The sequence below is a fragment of the Oncorhynchus masou genome, chromosome 11 (assembly GCF_036934945.1).
Source record: "Oncorhynchus masou masou isolate Uvic2021 chromosome 11, UVic_Omas_1.1, whole genome shotgun sequence".
Lineage (NCBI taxonomy): Eukaryota > Metazoa > Chordata > Actinopteri > Salmoniformes > Salmonidae > Oncorhynchus > Oncorhynchus masou.
The window spans coordinates 57,544,462-57,569,504 of NC_088222.1; the positions used below are offsets into that span (position 1 = coordinate 57,544,462).

Consider the following 25,043-nt stretch of genomic DNA (forward strand, 5'->3'; position numbering starts at 1 on the left):
AGTAAACTGGCTCTCATGAGGACCGCCACAGGAAAGGAAGACCCAGAGTTACCTCTGCTGCAGAGGATATGTTCATTAGAGTTACCAGCCTCAGAAATTGCAGTCCAGATAAATGCTTCACAGAGTTCAAGTAACAGACACATCTCAACATCAACTGTTCAGAGGAGACTGCATGAATCAGTCCTTCATGATCGAATTGTTTCAAAGAAACCACTACTAAAGCACACAAATAAGAAGAGAATTGCTTGGGCCAGGAAACATGAGCAATGGACATTAGACCGATTGGAATCTGTCCTTTGGTCTGATGAGTCCAAATTTTAGATTTTTGGTTCCAATCGGCATGTCTTTCTGAGATGCAAAGTAGATGAACGGATGATCTCTGCATGTGTTGTTCCCACTGTGAAGCATTGAAGAGGAGATGTGATCGTGTGGGTGTGCTTTGCTGGTGACCCTGTCAGTGATTTATTTAGAATTCAAGGCACACACAACCAGCATGGCTACCACAGCATTCTGCAGCGATACGCCATCCCATCTGGTTTGCGCTTAGTGGGACTATCATTTGTTTTTGAACAGGAAAATTACCCCCAACACACCTCCAGGCTGTGTAAGGACTATTTGACCAAGAAGGAGTGATGGAGTGCTGCATCAGATGACCTGGCCTCCACAATCACCCGACCTCAACCCAATTGAGATGGTTTGGGACGAGTTGGGCCGCAGAGTAAAGGAAAAGCAGCCAACAAGTGCTCAGCATATGTGGGAAATCCTTCAAGACTATTGGAAACACATTCCAGGCGACTACCTCATGAAGCTGGTTGAAAGAATGCCAAGAGTGTGTAAAGCTGTCATCAAGGGAAAGGGTGACTACTTTGAAGAATCTAAAATATAATTTATTTATATATATTTGTATAAACTTTTTGGTTTCTACATAATTCTGTATGTGTTATTTCATTGTTTTGATGTCTTCATTATTATTCTACAATGTAAAAAAAATGTAAAAAATAAACAAAAACCTTTTGAATGAGTAGGTGAGTCCAAACGTTTGACTGGTACGGTATATAAAAAAAGGATCTATCTTCATTGGATTATATCTACGACTTTTTCTAAATCACAAAAAGAAAGTACATAAATTTACCTCAAAATTGTTTTGAAGGAATTACTTAAAAAATGTTGAGGAAAAAAAATGTTGAGATTATATTTGTAGTTGATCAAGACTAGTAGCAGCCGTGGGGGTTGTCTTACCCCAGGGGGCGCCTCGCCCCATAGTACCCTACATATCAACATTCTCGACCAATCCAATCTGTATTGCCCCATAGTTGCATATGCATTGGTTTTGATAATGAAAAAACAACCGGTCTTTGGACAGTGGACTGGCTATAATGTCCTAGAGATGACTGTTTGTGTTTTTGACATGATGGACACTGATGGATTAGGCCTATCTTGTATGGTTCATTTGTAAGATGTCTGAGTTTTGGGCTCAGACCATTATTGCATAAAAAACTGGTATATGACCGTGAGACAAAATACATTTTTCTTAACTACATTTTGCATTGTCCCTGTATTTTCGCCACGATTGCCCATTGCGCCATAGGAAATGTGGAACTACATGTCCCGACATGCCAGTGTGCCAGAGCAAGGTCCTCCCCATAGAGAATGATAGAGGCCTTTGTTTAAAAGGCCGTATTAACACGGCCAGCACCATTTAGTGCTTCCACCATTTTAACGTCGTCACCTGTGTGGGACTTCCAACTTCGTTGGCTGAACCCTCCTGGTGACCCTGTTGGAGTCATGTGGAACCGGGTCATCAGGAGGGATCAGTCAATCGTGAAGAAGAACATTTACTACGTCAACATGGAGATTGCCTCCAATTGTGTTGCCCATGCTGTCTGAGACTCTATTATACAGATACAAAGATGAGTCCTCTTTCTACCTCTATGCTCCTCCCCTTCTTTTGATTGGCAAGTTGTTTGTTTCACTGTTACCAGCTGCTGGACGATTCCAATCCCTGTCGGAGAGAAAACACGCGGACCGACAGTCCTTCTCAATTTTCTTCCTCCCTGTTTACCTCATTGTGCTTTCTTTTATTTCACCCTGCTTCTGTCTTTTGCTCTCTTTTACTCTTTTCCTAAGTGGAGAACTTTTTCTTCTCCCTCCTTTGTTTTCTGCTCTGTTTCACGGTTTTTATACGCTCTAGCTATATAGCATAGGTATATTTATTTATTTTTATTAGAAAGGATATAATTTTTATTTGATTTATTTAGATGTTCGTCAAATGAGAAGACGCAAAAGATGGAGTTGCATATTTTAGAACACAGTTTGAAAGTAGCGAGTATAGCAAAAGAGGGCATTCAGATTTGCACTCATGGATTAATCAAACTCGCCTTCTTGCCCTCTAAAACAAGGTAAGTAGCTATATAGATATGAACATTTACCAAATCCGTAAAAATATAACAAACGAGTCATAAATGTGGTATTGGGCAGTAACGTTATTGAAAACTACGTGTGGGACTGGATTATGTAGCCGATCGGTGTCGCAAAACGGTGCAATTTTAGTTGATTTCAGTACAGTTATATTTTTAGCTTTCAATGAAAATGCCTGCTCTGTTGTTTTTTTTGCATGTATCGATGAGTGTTCTCAGTAGCATATTCTTTAAATTCAGTAGGTTATTTAGTTTTGTATGGACATTTTCAGCTTTTGTAGTCCGACGTGAAAGGGGGTGTGTACGTGCTTAGTTTTGAACTCTGCGGTGTTGTTTTTCGTGTGTGTGTGTGTGTAGCTGTAAAATTATCCGAGGGAGGTGGTTGCTTTGAAATCCAAATTGAACCGGCTGCGTGAGGCATTCGTATATAGGCCTACAGCCGGCATTTAAGTAGTCCGCGAAGATGCCGAATACATCATTTGCGATGTTGCAATCATGATATGTTAGCACCTTAAGCCATTATATCTGCTGCCGAAGAAGTGATTGCGCTTGACCGGTGGTTGTGTTCTTGACTGGAGGCTTTCTGGTTTTAATAATTTGAATAGGCTATTAAGGAATCACAATAACAATATTAAGATCCTTATATTATTCTAACCTGGCATGATGAGGACAGGGCACGTTATAGCCAGGATATTTTCTCATGTTCAACCTTTTGCGATGGTTATACGATTCTTGGAATATTCTCATTAGGCGTTTTGCATTCCAACAAAGATCTTTGCGTTATGACTGCACCAGGGCACACGTTGAAGGCAAGTATTTTGTTGTTGTGAGGATCCATACATTAAGGGCACATGGGGTTGGAAAGGCCATTGGCTAGCCTATGTTGACCAAGCTGTCCTCGGGGCAACTTCCTCTCCACCTTTCAGTGACCTTTTTTGGTGTTCTCAGCTGACCCCTAAAAAAAACTTGAAAAACAGATAATGTCCAGAGAATGAAATAAAAAATTTCATCATGGAGTGTTTTTATTTAGAAGATTACTGTCCTCATATTGGCTTTGTTGCAGCTTTAAATTCATACCATTTGTCAGTCACTAATATATTTATTTATAAAGTACTTTTAGATTTGACAGTACTTTTTGTAATAGCTTCAAATTTCGAGTCAAATAAGGGTGTGTTAATTGTTCAGGGGTGTTTAACAGCCTGAAACAAACTCCTCCTAGAAGCTCCATGTGAAGTGCCTTGCATTCATATAGAATGTGAGTGATGCTGACAAAATGTGGAGCCACACAAACATAAGGGGATGGCTTGCAAGCTACTTACCACCTAGAATGTTGTTGATGGTCACAGAGGCATGGATCAGAAAACCAGGCAGAATCTGGTGTGTCCAACCTTTGCCTCATGCAGCGTGACACATCTCCTTCGCATAGAATTGATCAGGCTGTTGATTGTGGCCTGTGGAATGTTGGCCCACTAATCTTTAATGGCTGTGCGAAGTTGAGGCCGGTTGCCTATACCATAACCCCACCGCCACAATGGGGCACTCTGTTCACAACAACAAACTGCTTTCCCGCACCATGCCATACTGTGGTTTTGAGGCCAGTTGGACAGACTGCCAAATTCTCTAAAATGACATTGGATGTGGCTAATGTTAGAGATATGAACTTTCAATTCTCTGGCAAAAGCTCTGGTGGACATTCCTGCAGTCAGCATGCCAACTGCACACTCCTTCAACATGAGACACCTGTGGCATTGAGTTGTGTGGACGCCTTTACCCTATCTAACATATTTTTCAAGTTATTCATGAGCAATGCAAGAAACAAAGTACTTCTTACTACTACAATACTTTAATGAGGACATGACCATGTTGCGCAATACCTCAGATTCATCTAGCCCTTTTCAAGATAAGAAAAGTACAGATTAGAGATCAAATGAAACAAGCAGCAGTTTCCAAATACATATGCACCAGGATTAATGAGGTTGACCTAAGCTTCAAATCCATATGCACCAGGATTAATGAGGTTGACCTAAACTTCAAATACATATGCACCAGGATTAATGAGGTTGACCTAAACTTCAAATACAAATGCACCAGGATTAATGAGGTTGACCTAAACTTCAAATGCATATGCACCAGGATTAATGAGGTTGACCTAAACTTCAAATACATATGCACCAGGATTAATGAGGTTGACCTAAACTTCAAATACATATGCACCAGGATTAATGAGGTTGACCTAAACTTCAAATACATATGCACCAGGATTAATGAGGTTGACCTAAACTTCAAATACATATGCACCAGGATTAATGAGGTTGACCTAAACTTCAAAGCATCGCTCTCACGTAGGGCTCTTCAACCCTGTTCTTGGAGAGCTGCCCTCCTGTAGGTTTTTGCTCCAACCCCAGTTGTAGTAATCCTGATGTGCCGGATTAGGGTTGGAGTGAAACTACAGGATGGTGGTTCTCAGGAACAGAGTTTGAGAGCCATTCTCTAAAGGCTATCACTAGATTGGCCTCCTTTCATCAATTTAAAACCTTAAATTAACACATCCAATAGTGGAAAAGAGCCACGTCGTGGTGAATGTAATCTTGAGTCTCCTCTTTTGTAATGGTGGCGAGACACCCTTTCTCTATGCATAAGTATTAGAAAAGCTCTCCGTCATGCCAACCCAAGGACACTCGAGATAAGATGACACGACAACAGGAGATGTTTGGGACAAGTAGGCCACTTCAGCATTTAGGCGATGATGCACATCATCATTCAACGCATGGCACCAGACTCGCTGCTTTCCACAATCGACAAGTATCAATGGTGCCCCTCGATTTAAGAGCGGTTTGGGTGAATTGAACAAGCATAGCTCATCAACTAGTGTCTCCTCTCTCCCAGAATTGTGAGCTGGTTCAGGTTTTATGATCAGCATAAATGTCTGCAGCAGCTGCTGGCAGTCCCAACTTGAGATGCATGTAATTGGGTATGTTTGCATAGACAGATGCAGGGAGCAAAAATATAAAAATATCTCTCTGGTTTTGCAATTCCTCTGGCAACAAGGTTTACACAACTGCGTGGAGCTCGTATCACTCATAACTGAGGAATGAAATGTAAGAAATAGCTGGATTTATTTCGAGCTGAGAAACACCACGGCATATTTCTGTGTTGTCTCTGACCTGATGGCCCTCAGATATGTCTATAAATATATAGCCCATATGTCATTAAATATGGTGAAAAAGAAGATATCCCGTCTTGTGATCACACAAATTGTCTGCATTGAGTGTATGGATGTGTTGCTTTCTTTCAAGGTGGAACTTTGGGGGTCACAGAGATTGATTGGAGGCTGATTACCTTAGATTCAGACTGAGTATTCCTGTCTGACCAGGGCAAGCTGTTGTTTTTTTCTCCGCTTCCTTGGAGGTTGTACAGAAGTTTAATTGCTAATTGGTCATCATCAATGTTGGCTTGAGTAGTTGACTGAATGGTTAGTGTACTCATAGGCGATAGGCATATGATATAATGTTAATCTTATTTTTCTTCTCATGGAGCCACAATACTTTAGGCTAACAAAATGCTTTTGCTCCTCTGCATTGTTCAATGAGGTAATTTCAAAGGGTAAAGGTTCCTTATTGCCTACAAACAGTTAACAACTCCTTCCCATTTTTCATAATTTAACTTAGATGATGAATATGTTCTGTTGAAAATAACTGGTTATTTACAAGTTGCATAATGAACCACGTTATTCACTGTAAAACATCCTCTTTCGTTTCCAGATGCAAATTTTTCAGTTTGACGGAAACTCCGGAGGACTATACCCTTATCGTCGACGAGGAAGGCTTCAAAGGTGGGTTTTGTAGTCTCTACCTCTGGATCTTTAATGTTACTGTGGAAACCATGATCAGACCACAGGAAGAAAATTGTAGCCTTGTGATTTTCTCAAATGACTCGTATCTTGACTGGCTGCTGATGTTTGATCACATATTGCACCATCAGTTCTCCCCCCTTTGCCATTATGGGTTAACAGAGGCCAAGCTGTCACTGACTTGGCTTTGTGGTTGAGTGAGTTGAATCCATGTCATTAGACTGGTTTCCAGGGTGACCCTTGTTGGTCACCATGGATACTAGAAGCTCTGCGTGGCAAAACAGGTGCAGGTATTCTACTGTAGATTGGCTGGAAGTTTCTATTGTGCCTACCTGTATGTGAGCAATTAATGGGAATGGAATTGCGCTGAGACTCAGATTTTTCACTTGTGTATGCCAAACAAACATTGATTTAAAAGTGTAGTAAACCGTACAACTCTATTCACAAGGACTACCTCTAATGACATGGATTCAACTCACTCAACCACATTGTGTTTTTGTTATATTTTCAGTGTATGTTTACAGGAAGAACTGTGCAGATGACAACATAATTTTAATAATAATTTTAATAATCTCCCTCAGTTTGCCCAATGTTTTCACACCTTGACTTTGAAAACAATCTATTTTGGTTATTGAATTACAGTAAGTGAATATACACCTGATAACAGAATTGCGGCAACGTAATTTCATGATGGGTCCCTAATTTGTACATCACAACAATTCTGAGTATGAGTTTCTTTCTCTTCATTATTTTAATGAGATCCACCACCAAACAAGACCAAATTTGGTCGGTGTGGATTGGACAAAATCTGAACCAATCATAGACGTTTCTGTTTCAGAAGTTTGGACAACAGAGTACAGCACAGAACAGTAGAGTAGGGTTCAGTACATCACAGTAGAGTTCAGTATAGTACAGTACATTCGTGTTCTCAACTCTAGTGTGCTCTGTTTGGGCCAAATGGGGTGGGGGGTGGAATTATAATTATTCTACACTATATATAAATGTTGATATTAGTTGGCAGGGGTGTTTATGTTAACATTATAATGTTTTTAATGTATTTCTAGTACCTTTTCAAGAGAATCTCTGGAACTTTAGTGACTAACTATTTTTTTAACCTCCCGCTTTGGGCTGATTGTGTCAATGTGTTGTACAATTGGCCACAATATCCCTCGTTTGAAATGGGACTCTCTTTTTTTTCTGGGAGCTGTACAAGTTCCTCCCACATGGCCAGGCCCATTGCAATTCAAGTTTCCCCCATATGTGTTACCGCTAGCAAGATGCACATGATGCACCCACAGCAGAGCAGAGAATCAAATTGTATTTGTCACATGTGCCGAATGCAACCTTACTGTGAAATGCTTACTTACAAGCCCTTAACCAACAGTACAGTTCAAGAAATAGTTAAGAAAATATTTACTAAATAAACTAAAGTTTTAAGAAAATGTCATCAAAAAGTAACACAAGAAGATGACATAACGATAACTAGGCTATTTGCAGGTGGTACTGGTACCGAGTCAATGTGCGCGGTACAGGTTGGTCGAGGTAATTTGTAAAGTGTATATGCATAGATAATAAACAGTGAGTAGCAGCAGTGTAAAAACAGAGCAAGCAATAACTTCAACCAATGAGCTTCAGCCCCTCGCCATCTGTGTGACGCCTAGAAGAGGCACATGACGCACCCACAGCAGAGAGAGCAATAACATGGTGCACAAATCAGATTTCCGGGGAACACCTTTGGCTCGTGAGCGCTACTTTCAGAACTACTGGCACAAAAGTACTGGAGAATCTCGCTACGTTCAGAACTACTGAATCTCTTAAGACTTTTTCCTTTTCCACTTGTTTCACAATAAATCAATTTGTCTTATTATTCCAATGACACTCATGAATGCAGTTTATTTATTAACAAGGTTTCTTTCAAGGTTTTTCTCCACGCATGATTGATTTTATGATGGAGTAAGTAAGCGTGGTCAGTCATGTGTGATATCTTTTTGTTCTGAGCAATGGAGTCAGGTCTTTTTCCAAATCAGACCCCTCTCATATTAATAGCACCCGGGCTTGACAATGCCTTCTCCAGCTCATCAGCGGAGGAGAAAGTCAAACAATAATCTGTAAAATGAGGGACATTTTAGAGTCCGGCGACATTGTTAGCGGCCTCATTTATCACCAAGGGGGCCACTGACAGACACGCATACATCTGGGGCCACGCCTTTAACAGCGTTTTCTTGTCTGATTTCAGAACTGCCTGAGTCGGAGCACCTTAGTGTCGCCGAAGCCACGTGGTTGGCTCTCAATGTGGTGTCGGGGGGAGGGAGCACCACCAACTCTCAGCCAATCGGAGTCACCAAAATAGCCAAGTCTGTCATCGCCCCCTTGGCAGACCACAACATCTCTGTGTTTATGCTGTCCACCTATCAGACAGACTTTATCCTGGTGAGTGCACCTCTCTTAGCCTAATTTATACCTCGGGGGCAACTTTGATGGGGTCACAGAATGCGGGTCTGCATTCCCATAACCATACAAACACATGCAGTCAAATGATTTGTGCAATCAATCCATTTGTACAGTTGGGGGCCCCACCACCTTGCTTGCAAAACATTTTTACTGGCCCCTGAGTGAACATTTTTTAGTTTGAAAGTACATTTCCTGCTATTCTACAAATTTTTCCATTGGGCAGAGAGGATTTATTTTCAGTTTTACGGCTAATTTTATGCAATTCTATCCATTTTGCCATGGGGTAGAGACATTTTAGCAGTTTTAAAGCTAATTTCCTGCAATTCTACACATTTGGACATGACTTATGCCATGTCAATATGACACCTGAGTGCGAGTGACTAACACAATCAATAGGGGCTCCCTGGAGGTCAGAGCCTCTGGTCATGTGCCCTGTGTCGGCCATGATAGCTGGCTCGACTAACTTACCAATAAATAAAAAAATGTTAGCTGACATGGCTAATTGAGTTGGCTGACAAAACAAGAGGAACTGCAGACGCATCACCAAATTTCGAAATGGTGCACCTGGTGTATTCTACTATTCTAACTCTCATCAGTAAGTTGAGAGACAACTGAGTCTGTCTGTCAGCCCCCCCCCACACAGGAATGCCATGTTGAGTTCTTGCATTGCATACCTACTGTGTAAATGATGCTTTAGAACTGCTGTTTTAGGCCTTCCTCAACTCTGAAACACATGCAAGGATTTATTTTCAGCCAGCAAATTGCAAAGACATGGTTATTGGCAATTGTCATGAGCGTCTTGGAGCGGCATTCTCCCCTCATTTATTGATCCTCAGTCCCATTCAGTTTGAGGACATACGGTGAGCTCAATGTATTGGGGCGGTGACTCATTTTTTGTTGTTTGGGCTCTGTACTCCAGCACCTTTTGGATTTGAAATGATATAATAACTGAGGTTAAAGTGTAGACTGTCAGCTTTTGACGGTCTTTTCATCCGTATTGGGTGAACTGTTTAGGAACTACAGCACTTTCTACATGGTCCCCCTATTTTAGGGGGCCAAAAGTATTGGGCCAAATTCACTTAAGTTTGGTATTCCTAGTTCCAATGATTACATCAAGCTTGTGACTCTACAATCTTGTTGGATGCATTTGTGGTTTGTTTTGGTTGTTTCTGATTATTTTTTGCCCCATAGAAATTAATGGTAAATAATGTGTTGTGCATATTTGAACTTTTATTGTGAATAAGAATATAATGATTACAGATAATCCTGAATAAATTGTGAATAATGATGAGTGAGAAAGACACACAAATAATAATATATATATAACTAAATAATAATAATCTCTTGTTATTGTAATGGTGATAGGTTAGCTTGTCTTGGAGTCATGATATTTGTGCGTTTTCTCACTCATCATTATTCACGATTCATTTAGGACTATCATTGTGTGCTAAGAATATGGGACCAAATACTAAACTTTAATACTGCGAATTTGGCCCACTAAAATGTGGGGGACTATGTACAAAAAGTGTTCACCTGATATGAATGGAATTTAAGCTGACAATTGTTACCTCATTGTATAATTTCAAATCCAATGCTGGAGTATAGAACCAAAATAACTCGCTATATTTGTCAGTTTAGCTGCTTATTCCTGCAAGTATTACTGAACATGGTAATTTGCATTACCTGTTATGTTACCAGTGGTCCAGTGGAGAGGATTGAAGGTAGCCTGCTGTTATACATAGATAATGGAAAATGGCCTACGAAACATGCCATTTTAGTGTAGTATTCCCCCACTTGTACTTTGTGGCCTGTAACTGTTTTTCCATTTTGCTCGATATGAAAAGACAATAGCAGCTTATCTACAGTACCTCACTGGGCGGCACTTTTGCTTTGACGAGCTGCTTAATTACACCAGTCCTTCCTCATGCCAGGCCTTTTTGGCCATAGGGAGTCTTTTTATTACCTGTTAAGAGGGGGAGAGAAGAAAACACAAGGTCTGCTGAATAACTGTAGCCTTTGTAAGGAAATAAAACATTGTTGATAATCTGGCAGTAGTTATTTAAAGAGGATCAGTCTCGGCTCAGGCTCTTGCTGGAATTCCCGGTAACATTCATGGCCACTGGTTTCCCTCCGCCAGCTGCTCCCAGCCACGGCCTAATCACTGGCTCTAAAGAACAGGAAGAAACAACCTGCGTCTCTCATCCGTTTCTCTCCATTTCTCTCGCTTGCGCTCTCTGCATCAATCTGTCTACTGGTCTTGATGTCTTACTCACTCTTTCTCTTTCTATCTTGCATGCTTTTTTTCTCAGTCTCTGTATCTCTCTCCCACTGTGTCTGATTTTATTTGAGGCTCTGAGGAAGACCGGCCAGGCCGAGGCCTCTTTTCTTTCTTTTTTTAAGGAAAAAAACATTTTGAATGAGTATTTGCGTTACATAAACGGCAGGACCCAACCCGAATGCAGTCATTTAGAGCAGGATCCCCCCACCACCACCACCACTACACTGCTGATTTCAAATAACCAACATAGAATTGCATGAAATGCATTAATAAAAGGCCACATATTTCCAGACTGTAGGCTACTCAGATGTTCCCCATGTGGTGACTTCTGTAGGTGCCTCTACTGCTCTATTCCACTACTCAAATGTTCCCATGTGGCGACTTCTGTCGGTGCCTCTACTGCTCTATTCCACTACTCAAATGTTCCCCATGTGGCGACTTCTGTAGGTGCCTCTACTGCTCTATTCCACTACTCAAATGTTCCCATGTGGCGACTTCTGTAGGTGCCTCTACTGCTCTATTCCACTACTCAAATGTTCCCCATGTGGCGACTTCTGTAGGTGCCTCTACTGCTCTATTCCACTACTCAAATGTTCCCATGTGGCGACTTCTGTAGGTGCCTCTACTGCTCTATTCCACTACTCAAATGTTCCCATGTGGCGACTTCTGTAGGTGCCTCTACTGCTCTATTCCACTACTCAAATGTTCCCATGTGGCGACTTCTGTAGGTGCCTCTACTGCTCTATTCCACTACTCAAATGTTCCCCATGTGGCGACTTCTGTAGGTGCCTCTACTGCTCTATTCCACTACTCAAATGCGACGATATGCACGCCATGCTTTATTATAAAGGTGGGGTTTTTATTTTTATGTAAAAAACATTTTTAATCCCATTCTGGTACCTCAGAACACCCCAAGCCTCCCCCTCTTGCGCTCATTTTTTGTTCTTGTTCTGGTGCCTCCCGATTTACAAATGAAGCACTGTAAGCCGATCTGGATAACAGCGTCTGCTAAATGAAAAATGTAAATGGAACTGACACAGTAACTTTGCATTAGGCCCATATAATGGACAGCTATTTGGGGCATTTCATTTCACTTTGAAATTAGATTTTGAAGCAGAAGACCGTCTCCACCCTTTTAAAGCATTGCATTCCTTTGGGAGGTTGGTGGCCCAAACCTTTTGCTAGTCAGACATGCAGTGCCTACCTAAAATGCTTTATTAATGTTTGCTGTAGCCACGGGCCCCTTTTCTTTTAGTTACACTTGAGGTGTTCAGCTAAGCAATATGCAGAGTTCTTTTGAAATTTCACTGAATTGTTTGTTATTGGGACTCCATGGTTTCTTTTCCCTGAAGAGTGCGGTTTCAACTTGGTATTTTGAAGTGAAAATGTGAGTTACTTTCTGACGTAATTGAATCAACCGTTTTTATAAAACTCTTAACCTTTTAGATTTGCCGGTTGTAACAAGTGTTGTTTTGGTTGAGGCCTACTTGTTGATGGTGTTGTGTTTGTCAGGTTCGAGAGCGGGACCTGCCCATGGTCATGCACACCCTGTCTTCTGAGTTCACCTTGATGAGGGTGGTCAACGGAGAGACCGTAGCCGCCAACAGCCTAGGAGTCACCAACGGCTTTGTCAAGCCTAAACTTGGTAGGCACAATATACAAGACTTACATTTTAGCCCTTTTTCACATTATCGTGTGACACAAACTGTACTGTGCTTGCTCAGATGTTTACTTTTGACATTGTCCTTTACAGTACAGTACCAGCAACTATGGGACGTATAGTAACCGGGCCAGCACAGTACGGCTTGGCTCAATAGTCTGAGGATTTAGCCCAGTGTTTAGCCAAAAGTCTCAAACTTTTCTGTTTCCGGGGGACCTGCTCTGACTTTCAGCCAAAACAAGGCCCTGGGTACTTTTCAGCTCCCATTTACATAATGCCTGTGAACTTTAAACACACCTTTTCACAAAGCAACAGTCTTTCTGCTCGCCACAAGTCTTTACCCAGCGAACCAAAATTGGTTCTGTGAAAGTTCCCAGAACATTTGTTAGGTTTTGTCAAAAACTGTCCCGTTGGGTAGGTTACTTTCTAAATGTAATCTGTAACGTTTACTACTTACCTGTCCAAAATTGTAATCCGTAGCGTAACTTTTGGATTACCCAAACTAAGTAACCTCATTTAACTACCCAAACTAAGTAACATCATTTAATTACCCAAACTAAGTAACCTCATTTAACTACCCAAACTAAGTAACATAATTGAATTACATTCCCCTTAAGAGGCATTAGATGACAATGTATATTACCAAATGAATCAATTCATTTATTGCAGGTTAAATCAATGTTAGTTTACATAGCTGACCATAAATGGATGTTGCATTTTACTTTATGGATTGGTTGTGTAGGCTTCTTCTAACCCATCACTTTCTAGTACAAATAATAATACAAGGCTATAATATTTACATTAAAAACCAAGTCTGTCAGATTTCCAGTCATGCCAATTAATGAATATCCCTTGATCTTCAAGAATAGGACTCGGAAATATAGAGTAGTCAAATTGTTTTACCTGAGCATAACCCAAAAACGAAGGACTTATTAGCCTTCTCTGTTTATCTTGTTGTCATGGACTGATTGGACTCATTGCTTTGAGTTGAAAAATAAATGCTTCTCTATGGAATGGCATGCTTTGAGCACAAGGCCAACCGAAAAATGCTATTTGGTGTTGGTCCAATGTTTCATGAGCTGACATAAAATATCCCTATGCCCAAAAGGCTTATTTCTCTCAAATGTTGTGCATAAATCTGTTTACATCCCTGTTAGTGAGCATTTCTCCGTTGCCAAGATTATCCATCCACCTGACAGGTGTGGCATATCAAGAAGCTGATTTAACAACGCAATCATTACACAGGCGCACCTTGTGCCGGGGACAATAAAAGGCCACTCTAAAATGTGCAGTTTTGTCACAAAACACACTACCACAGATGTCTCAAGTTTTGAGGGAGCTTGCAATTGGCATAAACAACATGTTAGAACTATTGCATTCCATGCCTCTGAAGGCCATATTAAGCGTAAGTGTGATTTCATGTTATTTCTTTCAAGAGGGGAGGCTACATGCAGCTATTTACATGTTGTACACAAAATAATTGATCAACATGTTCATACAAACTCGCCGCTAGTTTTTTTTTTGCCGCAATGCAAAACTCAAGTGAGGAGTTGCATGTAGCTAGCTAGGCAGCATATCAAACAAACGCAAGACACAGACACGCAGTCTAATGTAATATTTTTTTCATCATCATTGAAAACATTGGCTTACAACAGACAGAGAAGGTTGTAGCCTTAATGGCCTGGAATGTTTGTTCAAATCGCCATTGGTTTTTGTTTCAGCTGTCCAGAAATAGACTACAGCGTCATGGTTCAGAAGCAATGATCTATACACCAGATGACTGACAGAGGGCGCTGTTTTGACGACACTGAACCTCCATCTTGGCACTGTTTAAAAATAATTATAATACGTTTGGGGTCACTCACGATTTAACAAACTAAGCACTGAACACAGGTAGTAGTCTAGACTAGTTAACCATCACATACTAAAATATCCACAAAAGCCAGCCAGTCGTAGATTATGAAATATTATGAAGTTATTATTTAAGAGCATTGAAAATAAAATGATATAGCTAGCTAACTATTAGATAGCCTACCTTTTTCCTAATGTCAATCATGACTTTAGGAGGCTTGCTTCTGACGATTTGTGCAGAAATTCTTCGGTTGCGCAAACCCAGTTTCATCAGCTGTCGAGGTAGCTGGTATGGGATGTTTCCCGCAGGTGAAGAAGCCTGATATGGAGGTCCTTGGCTGGCATGGTTACACATGGTAGGCCGTTGTGAGGCCGGTTGCACGTACTGCCAAATTCTCTAAAAAGACATTGGAGGTGGCTTATGGTAGAGAAATTAACATGGATTTCTCTGGCAAAAGCTCTGGTGGACATCCCTGCAGTCAGCATGCCAATTGCAGGCTCCCTCAACTTGAGACATCTCTGGCATTTTAGTGGCCTTTTGTCCCCAGCACAAGGTGCACCTGTGTAATGATCATGCTGTTTAATCAATTTCTTGATATGCCACATCTGTCAGGTGGATGGATCTTGGCAAAGGAGAAAATGCTGACTAACAGGGATGTAAACAGAATTGTGCAAAAACATTTGAGAGAAGTAAGATTTTTGTGCGTATGGAACATTTCTGGGATTTTTTTTAAATTTCAGCTCATGAAACATTGGTCCCACACTTTAACTTAATGTTTGTTCTGTGTACATTACCTGAAAACCTAATGAGAAAGTTTGGGGAATGTTATGTGGTGGTGGTTCGATGGTGTGCACAACATTTTGGTGATCGTTAGAACATTCCAAGGGTATTTTATTTTTTATTTTATTCTGAAGGTGAAAAAAAGTTATTTGAATGTTTTCCTGATGTTAGATTAAACCCAATATCACTAGAGCTTACATTAACCACTGGTGACTGGTGTGGGGGTAAGTTGCAGTGGAAAAGCACCACTAGACTCTGATACAGTAATGCCTACTTGTATTCAGGTTATGCTTTGGGATTTCTCTGATACAAATTGAATTGTATTTCATCCCCTGAATAAGAATATTGCTGAGACTCCCTGATATGATTTTGCTGTTATGATACTGCCTGTCAAACTGAATGTAGCATGGCTGTTATAATGCGTTCTCATCATGTTTCAAGGCTGGCTGACATGTTTGTTAAGAGTAAGTCAATCCAGCACCTGCTGTCAAGGTTCTGCCTCAGAACAGAGTCCCTGAGAACACAGTCTGATATGGCATGCAGAACATCTGTTGCTTATCTATCAAGTCTCTTGCTGGTTGAGGGATTTTGTTGCCTAGATTTCTCCTTAGGTGACATTTGATGGGTAGTAGGGATCAGCCCATTTTGCAAAAGCATTGGAAATGTCCTCTTTCAAAACTGAGTGAGACATAAAATAGTTGAATGCATATATGTTCACAACTCCCAGTATCATATGAATAAAAGCACATGTTTTCTCACTCGCTCGCAGTGCCCCGTCCCATCATCCACCCTCTGTCCAGCCCCAGTAACATGTTCTGTGTGACCAGCCTGGACCCGGACACATTGCCCTCGGTGGCCACCCTGCTCATGGACGTCATGTTCTACTCAGGCGGGTAAGGGCCCTCTCCTAAGCACTCCTCCTGTTTCACATATGGCTGTCACCAGAGGCCATCTGCCGTCTCTTTTTAAGAGACTATCATATACACACACACAGCCACAGGAGCACTTAGCTGCTCAAGTTCAGACCATTTGTTTAACATAGGAAGTCTAAAACCTAGGAAGATGGTTAGACTTGAGCTGTCGTAGGATGGTTATGATGCTGTTAGTAGGCAAGACAAACTCATTTTCATTATTTCACTAAAATCAAAACACCATAGCATGTTTTTGGGCTTATTTCACCTGATTTCAGTAGAATCCTGTTGAAAATGATACTGTTGCTGCTTCCTGTTGTCATGGATTTGTTTTTGATTAATAGCCAAGTGTCTCAAAACCGGTTTTAAATGTTCAAAATCATAATCAATATGCTGAAATAAGGTGTGATATGTTGAAGACCAAGACATAAAAATTACTCCCAACACACGTCTCACTTGTTTTGCTAAATTAGTACCTTAACTGCTCACGCACCAATATTTTCCAAGCGGTCACTCTTGACTGAAATTGATTAGTTTGTTCTACTGTAATCAATAGTGTGCGCAAATGAATCACTCACATCCATATTGGAAATAATTTTAACTGGGAAAATAACCGCGGTGACATGTAGTGCTTGCACTCTTCTAAAGAACTTGAGATGAGAACCATTTGTCAACTTCTCTTTCATTTGTAGGAGGAACACCCAAATCCTCTCACCACCTCTGTTAAATGACTGCTGCTACTGACAGGCGCATTTTACGAAAATACTAGTACTAAACCAAAGATATTAATCTGTTTTTATTCATCCATTTCGTGAAATTGTGATGACTATAAACTTTCATAGTATCATCACCAATCGTTGGGGAAGGGATGTGTATTTCCTGAACCAAGTGTGATGAAAAGATTAGCCTGTGTTATGTAGTAACACATTCTGTCCACCATACTTTTATATTAACTTGTTATGGCTGCAGGGGCAGTATTGAGTAGCTTGGACGAATAAGGTGCCCAGAGTAAACTGTCTGCTACTCAGGCCCAGTTTCTAATATATGCATATTATTAGATTTGAATTGAAAATACTTTGAAGTTCCTAAAACTGTTTGAATGATGTCTGTGAGTATAACAGAACTCATATGGCAGGTAAAAACCTGCCATATGAGGTATTTGGACATAAATGATGGACATTATCGAACAAAACAAACATTTGTGGAACTGGGATTCCTGGGAGTGCATTATGATGAAGATCATCAAGATAAGTAAATATAATGCTATTTCTGACTTCTGTTGACTACACAATATGGCGTATATCTGTTTGGGTTGTTTTGGTCTCTGAGCGCTGTACTCTGATTATAGCATGGTGTGCTTTTTCTGTAAAGCTTTTTTGAAAATCTGACACAGCGGTTGCATTAAGGAGAAGTGTATCTATAATTCCAATAATTCTATAATTCTATAATTACAAACAAAATAGTTGTTGTATCTTTTATCAATGTTTATGAGTATTTCTGTAAATTGATGTGGCTCTCTGCAAAATCTCTGGATGTTTTGGAACTACTGAACGTAACGCTCCATTGTATATTGAGATTTTTTGATATATATATATATATATATAAATATATAAATAAATAAATATGAACTTTATCGAACATAACATGCATGAAGTCCTATGAGTGTCATCTAATGAAGATCATCAAAGGTTAGTGATAAATTATTCTCTTTTTGTGACTCCTCTCTTTGGCTGGAAAAATGGCTGTGTTTTTTTGTGACTTGGCTCTGACCTAACATAATCATTTGGTTTGCATTCGTCGTAAAGCCTTTTTGAAATTGGACACTGTGGTGGGATTAACAAGAAGTGTATCATTAAAATGGTGTAAAATACTTGTATGTTTTGAGGAATTTTAATTATGGGATTTCTGTTTTGATTTTGGCACCCTGCATTTTCACTGGCTGTCATATCGATCCCGTTAGCGGGGATCTCAGCCCAAAGAGGTTGTATTATGCTAATTTCCTTATCTGTCATAATCATTTGATGTTTAGATTTAGGATGATGGTAATGAAGCACACTCACAGGTTTTTACAAGAATTACAGCTATTTCTTATTACTTAAATCATGGAGAGTTTTAAAATGCTCCTTTAATACAATTGAACTGGGCTCGCTAGACTTAATCTTCCATAGTGGCTGTGCAGCAGCCTAAATGTACAACATCCCTACTAGGATGAAACTAGCTCCATTAGGCTAATCTTTTTGAGTGTGAACTGTATTACTGCACTGTAATACACACTGTTCAAACCATGATAAAGCAGGGAGAGAACATGCTATTCTGGTGCAGCACATGCGGCCTGCAAATTTTATTTAAATATTTATTTTCAATATTTGTATAATTAGGAGTGTGTGTATTCCCTACCATAATATTTTCCCTAATGTTATTAGCCTAACTCTTATTTTATTGTTGTTTCTTTCCTGCCTTGCTTTCAACAGTTACATTTTATATAGGTTTTGTTGTCCTTGTCTCCATTCTAATTACATCCTTGAATAATACAGGACTAGAATTAGATGCAGAAGGCTTATACTACTTCTCACAAAGATCGAATGGTTATGGGTCTGAATAAATAACTGCAATAGCCTACCGCACCACCATCACATGTTTGCTCTTCTTTCAAACAACCCATGAGTTCTATTGGCTGCTGTATTTAACATCCAGCTTAAAATAGATAGTCCCTTTTCGAATTGTCTATTGGTGTTAGAAATGCAAAAAACATTTTCTTATGAACAAGCTTTTCTTGCATGGGACTTGGAGCTAAGGAGTGTTTAATAAAAAAAAAAAAAAAAATATATATATATATATATATATATAATGGAGTTGATGGAGAGAGACTGTGACAGTGCTTGCACGTGCACTGATTTAATGCAACAATATTAGAGTGATGGGCTTTTAAATTATTTATTTTTTAAATTAAAAAAAGATCTTTACAATTAAAAAAATTAGGTGAGATGAGTAAATTAGACTCGCATTTGATCTTTACATTAATGTCAAAGGCTATGCTGCAGCAATGTAGGTCTACCTGTCACAAAGGTTACCATGATGGGTCTACATGCATTGTGAAATACGCTCCATGCTGAGATGGGTTATTTGTTCCCACCCTGAGCTTTGATGATTCATCTTGCAGTGGCCGTAGAGAAGACCGATTTAGACATCGCATGTTATTTTAAAAGTTCAATTTCGTGCCGTGCTGTTCATATAAATGTATTATAATTGACCAGTTTCTCAGTTATTTATCCCGGGAAAGGGAGTGATTTTGGGTGGTAAATTCCGGTAACCGGGTTCCAGGCGTACAACCCTAGTCCCTATTGTTAGGATTAGACTGTAAAAGTGGTGAAAAGTTTGACAAGCAGACCACTTGACATGATGATGATGGAACGGGGTTTTGGACAGGACTGAATGTAGTTGAAAGATGGTTCGATTTGAATCTCGGTACTTTCTATTACAGGATAAAGGAGCCTGGGGCATCGAGTGAGGACACTGGACACATCCGCTTCTTCTCTTTCTCTCTGATTGAGGGCTACATCTCTCTCGTCATGGACGAGCAGACGACACAGCGGTGGGTGCTTTCCTGTGGTCCTGCCATTCTTTTTTTTCACCTGGTTATGGCGTCTTACCGTCAAAGGCAGCTGCTGTCAATTTGCAGTTTAGCTGTGGACAACTTTTATTTGCTGGGTTATTAGGAAACAAACATAGATAATCATAAAGGGTTTACAAATAAAGAAGGTCATGTAGAGGTAACACGAACAGCTGCATTACTAATCACATGTGGATTGCAAGAAAGGATTACAGTACCACTACATTAGTAGCTACAATAGATATACAAAGGTATGTGGACATTCCTTTAAATGAGTGGATTTCAGCCACACTTTGCTGGTGTCAAAGCACACAGCCATGCTATTTCCATAGGCAAACATTGGCAGTAGAATGGCCTTACTGACGAGTGCCGTGACTTTCAACTTGGCACCGTCATAGGATGCCACCTTTCCAACAAATGTATGCCCTGCTAGAGCAGCCCTGGTCAACTGTACCTGCTGTTATTGTGAAGTGGAAATGTATAGGAGCAACAACGGCTCAGACGTGAAGTGGTAGGCCACACAAGCTCACAGAATGGGACTGCGGAGTGCTGAAGCGTGTTTAAAAAAAAATATAAAATAATAATCTGTCCTCACTACCGAGTTTCAAACTGCCTCTGGAAGCAACGTCAGCAGAGTGACTGTTCGTCAGGAGATTCGTGAAATGGGTTTCCGTGGCCGAGCAGTCACACACAAGCCTAAGATCACCATGCGCAATGCCAAGCGTCGGCTGGAGTGGTGTAAAGCCTTCCGCCAAGCTTGCCCCCAACTCTGGAGCAGTCAAAACGCATTCTTTGGAGTGAAGGCAGTCCAACGGACAAATCTGGGTTTGGCAAATGCAAGGAGAACGCTGCCTGCCCCAATGAATAGTAGCCTAGTGGTTAGAGCATTGGACTAGTAACTGAAAGGTTGCAAGTTCAAATCCCCGAGCTGACAAGGTACAAAATCTGTCGTTCTGCCCCTGAATAGGCAGTTAACCCACTGTTCCTAGGCCGTCATTGAAAATAAGAATTTGTTCTTAACTGACTTGCCTAGTTAAATGAAGGTAAGAAAAAAAAAAACTAAAGTTTGGCGGATTTTTTTTTATTTTTTAATTTTACCTTTATTTAACCAGGCAAGTCAGTTAAGAACAAATTCTTATTTTCAATGACAGCCTGGGAACAGTGGGTTAACTGCCTGTTCAGGGGCAGAACGACAGATTTGTACCTTGTCAGCTCGGGTGTTTGAACTCACAACCTTTCGGTTACGAGTCCAACGCTCTAACCACTAGGCTACCCTGCCGCCCCAAATAAGGGGAATAAGGGTCTGCTGCTGTTTTTTCATGGTTCCAGTGAAGGGAAATCTAAACGCTACAGCATACAATGACATTCTAGACGATTCTATTCTTCCACCTTTGTGGAAACAGTTTGGGGAAGGCCCTCTCCTGTTTCAGCATGACAATGCACCCGTGCACAAAACAAGGTCCATACAGAAATTATTTTGAGATCAGTGTGGAAGAACTTGACTGGCATGCACAGAGCCCTGACCTCAACCCCATTGAAAACCTTAAGGATGAATTGGAACGCCGGCTGAGAGCCTAATCGCCTAACATCAGTGCCGACCTCAGTAATGCTCTTGTGGCGGAAAGGAAGCAAGCCCCTGCAGCAATGTTCCAACATCTAGTGGAAAGCTTTCTCAAGAGTGGAGGCTGTTATAGCAGCAAAGGCGGACCAACTCGATATTAATGCCCATGATTTTGGAATGAGATGTTCGACAAGCAGGTGTCCACATACTTTTGATCATGTTGTGGTACTTTATCATGGGCTTGTCCTACATTGACAAGGTATCCCTTATATAGGTCAGTGGTGTCTCGAAGCTATGAAGAGGGACGATAAGTGGATCAGGCTTTTAGCACTTCTGAAGTGATGTATTTTTCACCATAGCACGTAGGGCAACCACTGACCTACAATCTGAATTTGACCAAATCATTATTTTTAATGTTATTGCTATAGATTGAATGAGTATGTGCATTCATTTTCTCCCTCCTAGGTTTCCCAACAATGTCCTCTTCACTAGTGCTTCAGGGGAGCTTTGGAAAATGGTTCGCATTGGAGGACAGCCTTTAGGATTTGGTGAGTGGGACCGTTGTTTTTTTTCCTCAGGTTGGTTTCCACAGGTCTAACACATGTTAGTCAGATCTCTGTGCAGAGTACACATCACCAGTAGACACTGTTTGATGCGTGTGTCATTTGGCGAAGATTCTGAAAAACCTAACTGTGATGCCAATCAGAATATTAGAATATTACTTGGCAATGTGAGGAATGCATCAAATGCCCAGATACCCCTCATTTCTGAAAGAAATATCTGATATTCATGGTTGTGTTCGTTATTCTTATTGCCTTGTCAGACGAGTGTGGTATCGTGGCTCAAATATCGGAACCCCTGGCGACTGCCGACATTCCAGCTTATTACATCAGTACCTTCAAGTTCGACCATGCCCTGGTGAGTGACGGTTTACAACTCTCCACCCTCTCTGTATCTCTTTCTCTCTCCGTTTGTATGGTAAATTGTAGAGGTGTACCTTCAAGTTCGACCATGCCCTGGTGAGTGACGGTTTACAACTCTCCACCCTCTCTGTATCTCTTTCTCTCTCCGTTTGTATGGTAAATTGTAGAGGTCAGTTTAAACTGGAGCTTTTGGAATAATGATTTAACCCCGCCCTCCTATGTCTCATAGGTCCCAGAAGAAAACATCCAGAGTGTGATTGGAGCTTTGAGGACCAATGAGAGCGCGGGACAGTGAAGGCGAGGTGGAAAGAGACCGTGGAACGAGCAATTTATTATGTCAAACTCTTACAAAAAAAAAGTGCCAAGAGGGTAATGCAAAGCTTGAGTCGTGTAGACGGACGACTGTGTGTGTGTGCGTGCGTGTGTAGACATGCTTTGTACAACGACCAGCAATGTGTCCCTCCTATTCTGAGACGGTTCCAACTACACTCCAAACCAGACCCGCCACTCCCTTGAGCATCCACTCTTACCCCAAACAACATCCACCTCTTTGGGGACCCAAAGCAAGAGTGACTGCAGTGTTTTTCTTTTCCCTCGCTCTATTTCTTTCTCCTCTTCCTTCCCCTCAGACCATTTCACCATGGCAACGTGACCTACCGAATTTGGGCCTATTTCTTCGACACCAGCCCCTGAGATGCTGCAAAGCGGCCCTCACCTCCTTTCACTCTTCATGTGCCACCCACGCGGTCCATGACTGCCTATAGTGATAGGTGTTGCTTTAGTATACCAGACTTTCCTTCCTAACTTTACATTGTTTTTCGCAAGCTGCTCTTTCCATAACCATCATACTGTATTAGTTACCAGTCCTCTTATGGAAAGAAAGAGAATGTACTTTACAAACAATTATCAATATTTCCATTATTCTTTTGTATTTATTTTTCTCAGTGCCAAGAGGTTTTGAAGGCCTTGACCGATGCCTTGTCTAATGCTCAGCGTGTGTGCAATTTCAGATCAGATTTTGTCAGATGGGGAAATGAGACTGGTGAATGTTGCTCTGTTCTGGTGATGAGCGTGAAATGACATTTACTGATGAATCGCAGAGCCACTGATCTATAGAACATATAAATAGTCTAGTCTATATATATGCCAATTTTCATGTAGTTTCAGGAGAACTAGGTTATCTTTTTGCGTTGAGTGCCACACCATGCCTAACTCCAAACCAGTCCTTTACCACAAACTAGAATAATAACTTCAACGCTAGTAAAGCCAGCGTGATGAAGTGGTAGGGGCCTTGTCATTTATTCTGTTGTGAATGTTTTTTTGTGGTCGTGGCTCATTGAACCAGCCCTGCAACCCTGTTGTCAGTTTAGGCAATCATCCCCCACCCCAGTCTGCACTTTAATACAGGTCCATCTTTCTGACCTGCAATACTGATGTGAAAACAGTTTTATCCTTGAAGGATTTCTTGATAAGTAGACTTTTGTTGGTCTTAAACCATTGGTGGGTATTATATTCTCTGCAAAAGCTTTCTTCGGTTAGCTTTGACATACAGAAACCATGTATTTATCAGTGTTAACATAAAGGGTGACATTTCTTCTGATAAAGAAAGTTATTTGTTTTCAGCTTGTAGTGTGTTTGGTTTCGCAAGCCCCTCAACTTTAATCTGTACTGTTTTTTTTGTTTTGTCTTCATTTCTAACATTAGTCCACCAGACCCGTCGCCCATTCAAAACCACTTTTGATTCAAACCATATCAGAAATTATAAGACCGTTATCCTAATTTAGACAAATAGATTCTGACAGGAACGTGCAGCTTTCAGCAATTATGTAATTTCATATTTACATCATTGGTTGAGTTAACACCCACGCTTATACCTGGTGCTAACATGGGTCCTTTATGCTGATCTTGTCCGCATACACTTTAATAGCATGTGTAGATGCATTTTTGGAAATGTGGGCACAATCAGAATGTAGACAAGATCAGCACAAAGGACTCATTTTAGCACCAGGTATAAACGGGGCTTCTGATTTAATGTGATGGGCTGGAATGTAAACTATGCATGGGGCATTGGGAACTGCTGTTGGGAGTCCTTGTATTGAGCTAAATGCTGTACTACTATTGGTTTATTACTCCAGAGTCTTTTATTTGGCAGGGCAAGGTTTCCCCACTACAATGCACCCAGCTTATAACAATCGAAAGCGATAGATTGAAGTGGTCAAAAACGGTTGAAGTGGTCAAAAACTAATCATTCTTATTACTTACAATGTGCATTCAGAAATTATTCAAACCCCTTGACTTTTTCCACATTTTCTTACGTAAATTCTTTTAAAAAATGTTCTCAATCTACTTAAGCAAAACGTTTTTTTAGAAATGTTTGCAAATTGCATAAAAAATTCAGTTGAAGTAGGAAGTTTACATACACCTCAGCCAAATACAAAACTGTTTTTCACAATTCCTGATATTTAATCCTAGTAAAAATTCCCTGTTTTAGGTCAGTTAGGATCACCACTTTATTTTAAGAATGAAATGTCAGAATAATAGTAGAGTGATTTCATTTCAGCTTTTATTTCTTTCATCACATTCTCAGTGGGCCAGAAGTTTACATGCACTCAATTAGTATTTGGTAGCATTGCCTTTAAATTGTTTAACTTGCGTCAAACGTTTTGGGTAGCCTTACACAAGCTTCCCACAATAAATTGGGGGAATTTTGGCCCATTCCTCCTGACAGAGCTGGATTAACTGAGTCAGGT

At 40.6% G+C, this 25,043-nt stretch overlaps 1 protein-coding gene across 1 annotated transcript; it reads left to right on the top strand.

Moving 5' to 3' along the window:
* Positions 1-1,987: 1,987 nt before the first annotated feature.
* LOC135548871 (cytosolic arginine sensor for mTORC1 subunit 2) lies at positions 1,988-23,915 on the top strand. Its single transcript, XM_064978922.1, has 9 exons — positions 1,988-2,399; positions 6,179-6,249; positions 8,504-8,697; positions 12,509-12,641; positions 16,058-16,181; positions 19,681-19,791; positions 21,836-21,918; positions 22,194-22,288; positions 22,523-23,915. Exons 1-9 carry the CDS (start codon positions 2,287-2,289, stop codon positions 22,586-22,588), a joined length of 990 nt encoding a protein of 329 aa, XP_064834994.1. The 5' UTR covers positions 1,988-2,286; the 3' UTR covers positions 22,589-23,915.
* Positions 23,916-25,043: the final 1,128 nt, after the last annotated feature.

What these genes read in the sequence shown, in the direction of transcription:
- LOC135548871 (XM_064978922.1), top strand. Translation starts at nt 2,287, where the DNA reads ATGGAGTTGCATATTTTAGAACACAGTTTGAAAGTAGCGAGTATAGCA. An exon ending in CGACGAGGAAGGCTTCAAAG is followed by an intron (nt 6,250 to 8,503) that starts GTGGGTTTTGTA and finishes GTCTGATTTCAG; the next exon opens with AACTGCCTGAGTCGGAGCAC. An exon ending in ATCAGACAGACTTTATCCTG is followed by an intron (nt 8,698 to 12,508) that starts GTGAGTGCACCT and finishes TGTGTTTGTCAG; the next exon opens with GTTCGAGAGCGGGACCTGCC.